Genomic DNA, 15,151 nt, shown 5'->3' with positions numbered 1-15,151 from the left:
TGCTCTGTTCACACTTGCTTCACTCGGGCTCACTCTACTACCCATACTTTATTCCCATTCCTACCCATCCCCAATTTTCTCAAACTTAAATACTCACTTTAATTAACCACACCCCCCACAGCCACTCAATTTCCCCCTTCCAGCCAATCCTAGCTATCCAATCACTCAAAACTACCTCCTCCACCCTATTACTCTAACTCTTAACTACCCCACTTCTTTCACTCAACATACAGTATATGTTACTCATCCTACTTAACTTCCTCCTTCTACTCACTCTTTCCTACTCCACCTCACATCACTCCCACCACTCCCACTCTTATCCTACTATCTCCCCTAATCACTACAATCCACTAATCTCTATAAACTTCTCAATAACTCCCACACTGTTAACTCACTTTCAAACTCTCTTACATAAATTTAAAATACTCCCCCCCCCAAAAAAAAAAAAACATAAACCCAAACTTCTCTTCTACAGCCCCCTTACCACAGCATACAAACCCTCCTTTCCAAGCCTTCTACTGGCCGGCAATATTCACCCCAAACCTGGGCCAGCTCCAACCCAACCACAGGTACCAATACTCATCCCTCTAACACCTCCACTACATTACTTGACCATTCTCCCTCCTCAACCTCCTATACCCCCTATCCAAACTGCTCAACCTCACACCCCAAAAGCTTGAAAATACTCTTCCTCAATATTCAAAACATCACTAACAAAGTTACTTCTTTCCATGTCCTTACCTCTCTCTACAACCCTGACATGCTCTCCCTCTCAGACACATGGTTACAAAACCATATTACAGACGCTGAAACCCCCCCCCGTTACAACATCCTCCACCTCGATCGATACAAGAAATGAGGTGGTAGTGTAGCTTTCGTATACTCTGACAAACTTTCTCTCTACCCACTACCTACATCTCCTCCCAATTTACATCCAGCTGAAACTCTTATTGCTAACTGTAAATTGAATAATCACAAAAACCTAGCCATAGTGGCAATTTATATCCCACCTGGCAACAACATCCCTACCCTCGAGCACTTTCTCTCCTGTGCATCTCAAAACATCTCTTATGAGACTATCATACTAGGTGATGTTGATATTGACTGGAACTCCCTTAATTCCTACTCTCCCAATACTAGCATCAATCTCTTTGGATTCTCTCAACTCATCCCATCTCCCACCCGTATCAATAAACACAAAAAACAGTATTACTCTTGACTGGATCCTCACCTCTAACCCAAATTTGTATCACAATGTCACCACTCTACTTGACTCTTTCAGTGACCATCTCCCTACCCACATGTTACGACACCCACCTCATCTGCTAAAACCTCACCAATACAAAGACAGCCATAATCTCTCTAATTTCTGCCCAGATACCTTCAATAATCTTCTCCTCTCTATTAACTGGTCCTTTCTCTATGCCCTCCCTCTCAATGAGGCTGTCTCCAAATTTAACAACACCATCTTGAATATCCTAAACCCCTTAGCCCCCACTAGAAAAATAAGAATAAAAACAAACTGCTCCATGGTTAACCCAATCCACCTGTAAACTAATGCTTAAACGAGACAGCACCTGGAAAAAAAAAACTCCCATCGCCATATGAAAACCTATAAAGAACTTCGTAATCTAACCAAGAAACAAGTTGATTTGGACAAAAAGCAATACTATCAAAAACAAATGAATAACCTGAACTCCAACACAGAAAAGTTTTGGAATAGTATCAACAAACTCTTACATCAAGGCAACCTGTCTATCTCCAGCCCCTGTCCTAACACACAACAGACACCGTCTCCTTTCTTAATTCTTTCTTCATCGACTCTATAAAAAAGTTAACTAAACTGACAACACTTCCCTCTCCCTTTATGATCCCCTTCCCTCTGCCAATTCCACCCAGTTTTGTCTTAAACTTGTCCCTACTGCTTACATCAAATCTCTTCTTACCAAACTGAAAAGCTGCTCCCCCCACTGCTGACAATGTACCTCCTCTATTCCTTAAACATGCAGCTAACTCTGTTGCACATCCAGTCTCCATATTAGTAAACAGGTCAAGTTCAACAGAACACAGTCTCTGACATCTGGAAAAAAAACTGTGTCATACCCCTCCACAAAGGTGGCAATTCAACTGAACCAACCAACTACAGACCTATCGCCATACTATCCCCTCATCCAAAATTCGAGAAAAATGTATTCATATCCAGCTTCTCAAACACATCATACAAGACAACCTATTAATTCCCACCCAACATGGTTTCTGTCCTCACCACAGCATTTCTACAGCTCTCATTTCATTTACAGAGAATATCACCAAAACACGGGACAATAAAAAACTAGTCTCATGCCTCTTCCTTGACCTATCTAATGCCTTGGACACCACTTCCCAAACCCTACTGAACTCAAAACTTTCTTCCCTTAACCACTCTTCTTCTACTATACTTTGGCTCTCCAGTTACCTCTCCAACAGATTCCAATCTGTCAAATGGCTTTCCCCCTCCTCCAAACAGGTGCTCCCCCCCAAGAGTCAATCCTTGGACTTCTCCTTTTTAATATCTTTGTAAATGACCTACACATTTCCTGCCCAAACTCCTCACCAATACAATACGCAGATGTCTCCACTATTATCTCGTGCTCTGATAACCTTCCCCACCTCCTTGCTCTTACTCAAGAGTCCCTTTCTTTCAGTCGAAAAATGGCTGACCAATAATCAACTACTTCTCAAGCCTAAAAAAAAAAAAAAAAAAAAAAAAAAAAAAAACTTCTACTCTCCCAAAATCACTACACCAACACAAAAAATACTTTACAATATTTTCTCTTAATAATACACTTATCTCTGTTGAACTACATACTAAACTTCTAGGTGTAATCATAGATGACCAACTAAAGTTTGAGATCAGCAAGCCATCAAAAAGACCCACCAAAAACTTGGTTTCTTATAAACATAAATTATACCTCTCTGTTAACGCCAAATGTTCTCTAGCACAGACATTCCTTCTCCCAACCTTACTTTATGCAGCCCCTGTTCTCACCAATATTCAATCCAATCTATTAGCTAAACTTGAAACCACCTACAACAAAATAGACAGATTCGCTGCCAATCTTCCCTATTACTCTCACCACTGCATAGCTTTAAAAAACCTACAATGGCTTGAGCTACATAACCAATTCCATCTTCCCCAACTCCACCTCAAACGCACTATCTTAAAATCAGCTGTCCTGCCCTCATGGACCCCATCACTCCTTACTCTCCTAAGTGTAACCTATGCAGCACATACCTACACCTCTTAGACATCTACAAACCCAATAAAAATAATGGCAATTTTTTATGCAGCTACTCCACTGCCAATGCCTGGAACAAACTTCCACTTTCTCTAAAAACAAACAGCAACTTCCTTAACTTCAAAAATTTCTAAAGGACTTATTTACTAATTCCTGGACCTGTCCTTGTCCCACTCCCACCTAAACTACTCCTCCTCCTCCTCCCCGTCCCTCTCGGCTCTCACACTTTACCACAACTCCTCATTTAAAGTCTTTATGATATTCTACCAACCTTGAGTTTCTCTCTGATGATAACTGTTAGACAGAATCTAACTTTTTACATTATATTTTACATACTTAATATGTACCATGGCTGTTTAACCCTCAGTATTACTCTTGTATTTTAACATTTTCATTTATAAGTTGGATTCTGTTTCTCCTGTTTATATGTACTTGTATGTTAATACTGTATGATGTTTTGATTTTGTATTTGTTTATCTGTGGAGCTTTTCTCCTCGGGTCTCCGCTTTAAAAAGGGCACTGCTGCCCAGTCGGACTAACCTGGTTAAAAACGTCAAATAAATAAAATTATTGTCACTAAAACAGTAGAATTTGATAAATGAAAGATATTCTGAGGAACAGACTACCCCTCCCCAAGCAGTTCATCAATCTATACATTTATTCTTAGGGCAGAATATGGGTTTGTAGATCTTCAAAGCATGTCTTAATATGACTCTGTTAATGTGGATAGCAGTGTGTGCCTTTTTAGGTCTACACATCTACTGCAAAAAAACAAGAAAAACCTAGCCAAACTAGAGTTTTCACTGTGTGATTCCTTAAAATCTTGTAAAAGAGTATTGTGTGATACATGCAAATTACCACTTAAGGATACCAGGTGTTTCAGCTATATGGCGATTCTGAATGCTCATGACATTTCTTTTTATAGGTTCATAGGTTGGTACTGGGCTATCTGCCCGAAGGCATATATTAGCCCAGCCACGTTGTGCGGTATTCACCGCCCCTTTAGTAGTTCCCTAGACCCTTGTACTAGCAGCTAGTACCCTTGGCCCCTATCTAGTAGTGCTGTTGGTGTGATCCCCGGTGTGAACTTTCTGTTACCCATCCACTCATCAAGGTTCCTCTTGAAGAGTGATGGTGAGGGGCTCTGTCTTATGTAGATCGGGACCCTGTTCCATAGTAAGGGAAGTCTCTGCGAAGGGAATCTATCCCTCCAGCATGTTCTATTCATTGTTGTGTTGAGGTTTATATCCCTAGAGCGTGCAGCTCGAGTAGATTTGGTTTTGCTAAGATGAGCATGTTCAACAATTCTGGGTTGGACATGGCTCTGTACGTTAGACAGAGATCGCCTCTGAGAAAGTGGTATGCAACAGAGAACAGTCTTAGCTTTTTCAATCGTGCTGCATAGGGCAACTGTTTAAGGCCAGTAATCCTCTTGGTTAGGTACCTCTATGGTACCTCTGTGGTCTCTCCAGCTGCTGGAGATGTCTAGCCAGGTACATTCCAATTGGTTCATTGTACTCAATAATGGGTCTGATGAGGGAAGAGTAGAGGGGCACCATTACATCCTTAGATCTTGATGCAAACCCTTTCGAATAATGGACAAATTCAGGCCAATAAAGCCAAACCCCACTAGCTGTGGACATGCATGTTTCAGTCTTCTTATGACATCATCAGCACAGCATAAATGGACTGTCTGGCTAATACATCTCATTATCCTCTTTTACAAGAGGTTTTAAGGAATCACACAGTGAAAACTCTAGCTTGGCTAGGTTTTTCTTGTTGTTCTTTCCAGCTGGACTGCCTGTGTTTACTCTTATATTTAGTTTCTAGATGGGATATTTTGCAGACACCATAATGGTTAGGGACAACAGATGGGTACAATAACCCTGTGTTTCTAAAAGTTAGCCAAATAGTTAACTTATGCTGTGCTAGTGATGTCATAAGAAGACTAAAACATGCACTTCCACAGCTAGTGGGGTTTGGCTTTACTGGCATGAATTTGTCTATTAATCAACTTAAAAAGAAATAAGTCATGGGCATTCAGAACTGCCACACAGCTGAAACACCTGGTGTCCTTAAAGGGATCATTTGCATATATCCCATAATCCTCTTTTACAAGAGGTTTTAAGGGATCACACAATAAAAATTCTAGCTTGGCTAGGTTTTTCTTGTTTTGTTTCCAGTTGGATTGGCTGTGTCTCCTGTTTACTCTTTTATTTATGTCTACAAGCCTAGAATATCAACCACTTCTAACAAAACAAAATCTCAAATGCTGGGGGTAGGGAGAGTCAAACTTTTCTAGGGGTTCACAATCAGAACGAGGCATAAAGTTCAGAATTACAGCAATATTCTCTACAATCTGCCTCTTCCATATCTAAAAAAATTAAACTCATTCAAGTGTCAAAGTGCAAAAGGCCTTAGCACCAGTAGCTACCTGAAAACAACTTCTTCCGAGATCAGGTTGATCTTGTTGAAGTCGTAGTCTGACAGATCTCAGAATTCTAATGGCTTGAAAAAAAAGAGTATGTAAAGATGCAAGTTATTACTAGAAACCACTGTTCTCTGCCCTCTTACTTCATGGCCTTAATCAAGCAAAACCAATCTGGGACAAAGTAATACTACTAGAAACCCTGGACTGCTGAACAATGTACACAGATATACCCTCTGGATGTAGTCTTCCAAAGCAAATGTTGTGCCTAACCCCTTAGGCCAGGGTGAAAAGACAGCTCTCTCTTCTTTTCTGAAGTATGCAAAGAGATTTACTTGGAGTTTTAAACAACATGCAAAAGAGAGCACTAAAAGAAAATGTGTATACCTGTAACAGAAATGATGTACTTCTTGTAATGATAGATGTGTTGTCTCATTTTCGTCTGGTTCAAAGTTTGGGTTGTCAGATCCAACTGGATCTGATCTTTGCACTTCTTTTAGAGCTTTGGATCAGGGACTCTGACTCCTCCCTTACCCACAATTCTCTCCTTCTGCCTAAAATACTTCAGATCGCGTTTGCTGTTTCTAACCACTAAAAAAATATCTTGACAAAAATTAAAAAAAAAATATATGGAATAAAATAACTTATTAGGTATGCCAATCTTGGTAATGTGACCTAAAGCAAACAGGGTCTTAGTCAAGGCCTGTCTGAGAACCAGAAGTTTGCAGATGACAATTTGAAAGGGGAAGGAGGGAAGGATGTTGAATAAGATGAAAATGAGACAATGTGGATCTATCACTATGGTAAGTAAGTATATAACTTTCATATTGTTGATTCTTTTTTTTTATTCTTTGCCCTGTAGCCATCATGCTATAAATACATTAATTGTTACTGTATGTTAACTAGTCAATTTATGTTAATTTCTCTCTTGTTTTTTTGTGTTAAAATGTTAGGTTCATATAAGAAACATTTAAAAATCAATAAGCTCATATATAACTGTTTTTACCATGCAGTTAAAATGTACACAATGTGTAACTTAAACATGGGCTTTTTTTCCACAGACCTCTGCTTAAATGGGTTTTGCCCAGTTGGACTTTGCCCGGTCAACAAAGTCAAATAAAGAGAGTCAACATTTGGGACAGATTCCCAAGCTGCTTTAAGTGAGCTCCGTCGTATCAAGGAAGGACATTCCTAAGAATGGTAGAGCCAAAGGATGCTTGGGCTCCAGACTGCGCACACAATTTGTAACGAGATATAAATGAATGAACCGCTGACCAAGTTGCCGCTATAAAAATGTCTTCGATAGAAACTCTTTCCATGAATGTTGTAGAGGTAGCAAATAGTCTAGTAGAATGACCTTTTGGTTTTGAGTGTAGAAACAAAACAACTTTTACATACAAAAGAAATGTAGTCTGACCACCACTTAGAAAGTGTAACTTTAGACGTATGGTTTCCCAATTTTGCTTTGGAAAAGGAGACAAACAGTTGATTTGACTTTCTAACAATATATTTTGTATGGTGTAAGTAGAATCTAATTTGTCTGTGATCATCTAATCTATAAAGCATATGTTCTCCTTTGTTAGAAAGACCACTCGTGAGGTAAAAGGACAGACCTGCTCAACCTATCTGCTAGTACATTCGATGTCCCAAGAATGCGTGTTGCTACCAGAAAACAATGGAAAAACATCAACCATTACCAGACTTGCATGGCCTCCCAGCAAAGTAGATATGATCGTGTTTCTCCTCATTTGTTGATGTACCATACCACATTGCCTGTTTGGATGGAAATCACACCCTTGGGCAGGTAGTCCTGGAAAGCTTGCAACCCTAGGTAAACTGCTCTTACCTCCAGGATACCAATGTGAAGTTTGGCCTCCTTAGCTAATCACGTTCCTAGAACAGTCTTCTCCTTGAAATACTCCCCTCCCCCAGAAGGGAAGCGGAAGCATCTGTGGTTATCACAGCTGGGTGGGGTCACCAAACTTAACAGATGAAGAATCAATCTTGCTTGTGGATGGGAATGCTGAACTACCTGAAAAACCACCAGCCTTAATGACAGTACTCTTGCTGTGGAAAATCTGGCAGTTTGTTGAACTGTATTAATCTGACATCCTATGAATTCTATTTGTTGAGTAGGGGCAGTTTGCTCTTGGCAGTGACTGACAGTTATCCCTAACTGATCTGCAAGATGGAGTAGAAAAGCTTGGTGCTGTAGCAGTAGATCCCTGGAGGTAGAGTTAGAATCCAGCTGTACAGACATGGGAAGATGTGGATCCCCTGCAGTTGTAGGTGAGCAGCCATCACTGCAATAATCTTTGTGAGATCGAATGACGGTGCTTTAAATTCATTAACGACTGGCTACCAGACAGAAGTGAAGAAATCACCTGGACTGCCACTGAATCTTTGGTAGTAGGCATCTTGGAGATTTATACAGCATATCCAATCATCCTTTCTCAAGAGATGTAATATAGACTGTAACTTGACCATCCAGAATTTCATCTATTTGACAAATTGATTGAGATGGCCGAAATCCAATATTGACCTGAGGTCCCATGTATTCTTTGGAACTAAAAGAAAAAATGGAACAGACTCCAGATTTTAACTGGTCTGGGGAGACCTGTTGGATGACCGCTTTTTTCTAGAAACTTTGAAATTGTTTTTGCAGATTCCAACTGATTGGATGGAGTAATCAGGAATCTTTAATGCTTTATTTGGCAGATACAAAAAAGGTATGGTATAGCATCTGGTGATTATCCTTAACACTTATAAATTGGATAAAAAATAAAATCTGGACATACTTCCAGTAATCATTCCATGCTGTTTAGAAACCAAAACAATAAACAATAAAACAAAATGAGAATGGAGTATGATGCTGGAACCCACAAGTTATTAAAAGTTTTTCACCACCTGAATTAGTGCTCCCATTCTCACACCTAGGACTTCATCAGAACCAATTATCAAAACATGTCACTATGTTTAAAACACAAATCCAAAGAAGTAACAGTATTAAATATTTATGATGACAATTTCCAACTCTGTTTTTTTGAACATCTGAGGGCAAGTTACCTCAAAGAGACTTGGACATCAACTTGATCAAGTCCATCTGAAAACTTGTCAAGTGAGCAAGATAATGCACCTCCCTGACAGGAAAGGTCACTAATGCACAAGTCTGTTTCCCTACTCTGTCCAAAGCCCTTGACTTTCTGTATGGGTATGGACAGAAGAACTCTCCTCAGAAAATTGTTTCTTAGTGTTTGTTGCTACCACCATGGCATCTAGTGGGGGTCCATTTAAGCATAGCTTCCTATCTTTTGGGATTGCTAGAACACTGTCAAGTTTTTAAGGAAATTCAAAGTCCTTCCATGCCCTCTGTGCCACAAAATCTATAAGTGCATCTGGAGGGGGAAATCACCCAAGATGCAGATAAGCCAGATACAAAAGCTTTGAGGAAAATGGACTCATCCAGAGAAGGAGTTTTGGTGTACCATCCCCCCTTCTGCTTTATCAATTCAAGGATGTCCCCAAATGTGACGTCTTCCATGGGGGGATATGGGGGAGCCTTCTTTCTCATCCAAATTCCTGTCCTCAGTCACAGACTCAGGAGAGCAGTCTATGTACTACAGTCTGCATGTCTGTTTCCTTGGAAAATCTCTCTGAGGTTCTGGTGGAGGCAGATCGACATCAGACTGGGAGCTCAATGTCAAGATGTCTCGAGGCCTATGGATTGTGACTGTCCCAGTTGATCTAAATGACAGGCATAAAGAACAGGTTCCACTGGGTGCCAGGATGGACCCAAACTCAGTGAATGCACCTGCCTTCTTGGACCAGCCAAAGCCCTTTCCACAGCCCTAAAAGCTGACGCCACAACTGGAGCAGAGGAAGCACTTCGGTCAACTGGCACGAGCAACCTCCCTGTTCCAAAGGAAACTGGCTCCAAGGAGAACCTTGGATCTGAGATGGCAAGGGCCAAGGCACCAAGAGGGAGAAATTGCACTGAAAAGTCCTTGGTCAGCTCCACTCACACTGGGGTCGAGAGAGTAAGAGATGTGACTGAAGCTGAAGACCCTTGCACTGTCAGATCCAAATGAGGTGAGCCCGAAGGGTTAGGACCCATGGGAACTGTAACTGAATACTGGACTGGTACTGGAGTAAAATTTGATGGGATCATTGGGCCTGTACCCAGACCTCCCCTTAGGGACGGTAACAGGAGGACAATCTGTGTCATCAAAAATGTCATCATTCGGTCAACATCCATTTCCATAAGACTTGCGCTGAATTGTCCTAACCTTGATGATGAAACTATTAATGAGGGTCTAGAAGATTGTAGGAATACTGAATGAAGTCCAAGGCCTCACTGGTTCAAGAGAAAAGCAGTAGCTCTAGAAGTATGAGTTTGGACCAGAGTGATAATTGGATCAGACTCCTCAAAGATGTAGGTACTGAATGTGATAAACTGGATGGATTTGGGGACCTTTTCCCTTGACTTGTCAAGTCTCTTCTCTTCTGATTTCCTATCTTCTTTCCTTTTCTCCAAAGACCTTTCTCTGTGTTTTTCTTTAGACTTGTCTTTTACTTTCTCCTTCCTCTTCTCAGTACTGGGAAAAGCAGATGGAGGTTTTGCTTCAGAAGACATAATGGATGTAGAAGACCCATGTTCATGGGGGAAGCAAATCATTAATAATTAGTTTTTCCTGCCTATCCTACATAGCTCTAGAACCAAATGCAGCACAAATATCACAACCTGTCTGAGGAGGAGTGGCACCTAAGCAATAAGCACATAAGGAATGGGGATCTTCAGGAGGGATATTGTGTCCACAGGCTTAACACTTTTTAAATCCCAATAGTTTGTCCAACATCATAAAAATAAAGAAAAACTGTCCTACTGAAGAACCTGCTACAAAACACATACACACACACACACATACACATTATTATCAGCCTGAGTTAAAAAAATACTAGAAGTAACTAGAAAGATCACACTATACAATATAAAAAAGCTTAACACTAGTTAAAATCTTTCTAAGCCTGACTTGACACTATCTTATATTATAAACACACTACAATATAAATAAAGGGAGGAGGAGAGAAGGAAATTAGCAGAAAAACTTTCACTTATCGTGACACATGCACAAGAGCTCTCAGATAACATGTTTGGATGAAACTGGCGGCAAACGAGATCTGAGTTATTTTAGGCAGGAGGAGAGAATTCTGAGTAATGGAGAAGTCAAGAGTCTAGATCCAAAGCTCTGGAAGAAGGCACCAAGGTCGGATCCAATTGGATCCGACAACTCAAACATTGAATTGGATGAAAATAGAGACCATCGGAATTCATTTTACAGAAGGAAGAAATGCAGCACTAATAAGCTTGAGTAAAAAAATAAACCTTAGCTGAAAAAGCTGACAAAAAACATAAGTAAAAAAAAACTGACAAAATGGTTAAACAAATTGTGGCTTAATTTTGGCTTCAATGACAGCCACCCAACCCCCTCATAAATGAGAACTACAAAATACAGACACACATATCACAACTCACATAGAAAACACCTCCTGCTGATAACATGATAAACTGTCATCAATCACCAAAAAAATAATTTGCAAAGGAAAACTTTTAATACTGAAACCACTCTGAATGCAGAAAAATTCTTGATGATCACTCTGTTCAACACATAGAGAGAATTTCTGAGGTAATATAGCCACTGAACTTCAAAACTGGTAGTGCAGGAAATACACAATCCATTTTATCTGCATAAATTCTATCCATAAGATAATGCTAGACACAAATAAATTCCACCTAGAAGATAATTCAAGACACACTATTTTTCCATCTAGGTGAGAATTCTGGGCAACCATCACAAGCGCTACTAACATGAGGGATTTACTGAAAGTGAAAGAATACGGTTACAAAGCACCCCTGGTGCTCCCAGCAATTAAACTGACCGATCTGGCAAACAGTATGAATATGACAAATACTTTCAAATAGAGCTTAGCCATGCCTTCATTCAAAGCAGAGAAAGTCACTAAAGAAGCTAGGAAAAAGAAAAGAGAAATCAATCTAGAAATGAAAAATGGGTTGTAGTACAGCAGCTCCAACATGGTCCCCAAGGTGAGTAGTCATTTTTTACAGAAAAAAGAGGAAGAAAAAAGATAAACCAAAGAAGAGAGGACAAACACATTGTGCAAAAGAAGAAGAAATGTCCATTTTTGTTTAACGACAAAGGTCTTTCACTGACAGTGGTCCTTTAAGTGTTTGCCTTGAATTCACATTTCATGACAGGTTGTTAAATGATCTTCTTTTGGTGTGACAGCATGCAAAAAAAAATTAAAAATGAGGAGAAAAACTGAGTGGTTTCACCAAAGTACTGCAGATGGGATGAGGTGACAGTGAAAACAAATTATCAAAGATCTCTCTGCCTTACACTGATGCTTACTGGGAATGTCCCCAGCTGCTCCTGTAAATCTTCCACCTCCTTGACAAGGAGCTGTATACTTTTGTTTTGATTATGCCATGATGTCTTTTCCACATTTTGTCCAGGATAACAAGGCAGAACGCTGTTGGCAAACTGTCTGCAAAGAGGACATGTGAATTCTCCTTTATCCACAGAGAAACCTTGTAGGACCTGATCATTCTGAAAGAAAAAAAAAGTTTATCAACACACCACATTCAATAACCTGAACATACACTACATCAAAGCATATCAAAGATTTTTAATAAGTATTGGTTACCCTATCAGCAGTGTCACTGGATTTCTATCAATGACACTGAATATGGCTGTAGAAAGGCATTTGGGTATGAAAGAACAGTCTGGAAATATGCATCTCCAAAAGCAGCAAGAAACGAAATAAGTCCAAAAGACTAAGAAAAATTAGCAGGCTCCAAAAAAGGAAAACACCATTTTAATGTAGACAAATACAAATACAGTCTGGAAATATCTGTCCCTTATGACACAACATGTTATATCTACTACACAGGTAACCCTTAAAATGTTAACATGTCACTCAGTCATCTGTACTTAAGTTAGCATCAATGCTGTAGTTGTGTCATTAATACTGTGTTTGTCTTAGGACAGGAGTACATTATACAACATCAAATTAAACATTTAATAAAGTGTATGGATTGTGGTGGACAATAAGGCTGTGTTCCCATCAAAATATTTGAAGATCTCGCAGACACCAGAAAGTGAAGCTCAACATGTCTCTTACATTGAGTCAGAAACACAGCGTTCTTAATACCAGCAGAACAAGAGGATTGCCTGGGACAACCCTCTCCCCTACCACCGAAGAAATGAAAATTACTTAAAAACTTACAAGTTCTTCAGCAAGTTAAGTTTCTTACCAGCTGACTATATTTCTCTTTTGTAGTACCAAAACTTCTGTATACTTTAAAATGGAATACACACTTTCTTATAAATTGTAAAGAAGTTTAGTTGTTATCACTTTTTTCTTTGTCTATATTTCACTGGGCATGCATGTCACACAAAGATAAGAGATTCCTTCTTATACCTGCAGTTGTAGTTTGCTATTCTGTATGTGCCTCTTCCAATTTGCTTTTACTCTTCTGCATTATTGTTCAAAAGTAGTCCATAAGCTTATCATTTTCTCAGTACTACTAAAACTATGGCACTGTTTACACAAGTTCTATGTTTTGGGCTTCCTTAGAGTTCAACAGTGCCAGTATTTCACTTTTTTCATCTGTCTTACCAATTCTGGTCATTTACACTCACTACTTCTGTTTTATAAGTACTGACAAAAAGCAGTCAAAACAGTTTCCTCTATTATTCTTACCATGCCAGAAAGTGGTTAAAACTGTTTCCTGTATTATTCTTACCATGTCAGAAAGTGGTTAAGATAGTTTCCTGCATTATTTTTAAAATGCTAATCTTCTTGATGGGATACAGTTCAACAGCACTCTCATTAATATACTGAGGTGACATGGTGAAAGCAAAACAAACCTGTTGGCATTACCTTAGCACTATATGCTTTTAGTGTTGCTCTTTGAAGAAAGAGCAGCATCAATACACAACACGCATACGTAAATCTACATTTAAATAAAGATAACAGCAGTAGAACTCATCAGAGATTTGGGATGCACGGCTATGCTTAAAATGGCCCTTGTGGTCATTAGCCTATTAAACACCTATGAACCTATTAAGTAGCAGTAACAGACCACAGGCACTTAACAGCTAATCATGCATTTTCTATACTGGCCCCCAAAGTTTGGAAAACTGTACATGAAGATATTAAATCATTGCAACCAATCAATTTCTGTAAACAGCTGAAGCACTTCCTGCCCAATTAATACAAATGCATTTTTTTAGAACTAATGCCAACACTTAATTCTTCAACACAGTTCAATAACACTCCCTGCATTCTAATTGTTGTCAATTCTTTGAGATTCACTAGCCCTCATTACTCACCACATTAAGATATTGAACCTTCTGCAGCAGCCACACATCCCAGTACGATACAGAGACAACTCAATCTCTCCTTCCACAAATTCATATCATGTTTGTACTATAACAAATACAGCTGTAATAAATTTATTGTTACCACCAAAAAAGCTCCACTTCATACATCTCTCTGTCTCCTTCCTCTTTCACTTTTTGACATAGAACACTCCCTAAAACTTTCGTCCCACAACTTCCAGCTTCTCATCCCACCTCACCATATCTGCAATTTCCCCTCTCACCAATTACATCCAGAAATCCTTATTTTACTACCCTTCACTCCTGGTGTACATATTTGAATGTAAAATGGTGTGTCTTTACTAGACTTCATACTTTTGTAAATTATTTATTATGTAGAAAACAGTATTCTTTTACTAAAATTTCATGGTGTAGTACAATATTCATTATGCAGTACAAATGTATTTACTAGTGTATGCACTCCCTACTGTAAGAAGTTAAGCAAATTACCAACATTGCTTTGTTTAACCCAACAACTGCTTTTGTATCTTTGATTATATTACTGTTTTCTTAATGTAAATTATTTTGAACACCTTCTTATATTATCTTGTATCCTCTTTTTTTAACATTACTGTGATCACCTCCTTGTCTTATTTATTTATTTTATTTAACATTTGATTACCAGGAAACCCTGACTTGGAACACGTCAATTTTCAGTGGAGGCCCAGGGAGAAAAGCTCCAGATGCATGTCTTTGTAATGTGGGAGGAAACTGAAGCACCCGGAGGAAACCCACATGAACGCAGGGAGGATATGCAGACTCCGCATAGAAGGCACTCCAGCAGAAAATCGAACTGGAGAACCTCTTGCTGTGAAGCGACAACGTAAATAGCTGCACCACTGTGCCATCTTTGAATCTTTTTTTTTTTTTTTAATTTGGTTGTAAACCCTGGGCTGAGCCTAAAAATGGCTTACATGGATAAGTGCTCTACCTCATTTAACAAATGCATAAAAAAAAGGCAGGTATGTCTTCAGGAATGACTT

At 39.3% G+C, this 15,151-nt stretch overlaps 1 protein-coding gene across 4 annotated transcripts in view; it reads right to left on the bottom strand.

Annotated features, from left to right (window-relative positions):
• UBR3 (ubiquitin protein ligase E3 component n-recognin 3) overlaps positions 1–15,151 on the bottom strand; it is a 4,226,407-nt gene that overhangs the window by 1,234,572 nt on the left and 2,976,684 nt on the right. For 2 of the 4 annotated variants that reach the window (XM_044075499.1, XM_044075502.1), the window contains one exon: positions 12,123–12,332. In XM_044075499.1, coding sequence (XP_043931434.1) covers positions 12,123–12,332 — 210 coding nt within the window. The remainder of the gene's footprint in view (positions 1–12,122; positions 12,333–15,151) is intronic. The other 2 variants (XM_044075501.1, XM_044075503.1) reach the window with 1 other exon arrangement.

This window comes from Protopterus annectens, chromosome 6.part1 (assembly GCF_019279795.1).
Source record: "Protopterus annectens isolate FY-2018-M chromosome 6.part1, PAN1.0, whole genome shotgun sequence".
Lineage (NCBI taxonomy): Eukaryota > Metazoa > Chordata > Ceratodontiformes > Protopteridae > Protopterus > Protopterus annectens.
Note: the sequence above shows the minus strand (reverse complement) of the source record. Positions and strands in the feature narration are given on the sequence as shown.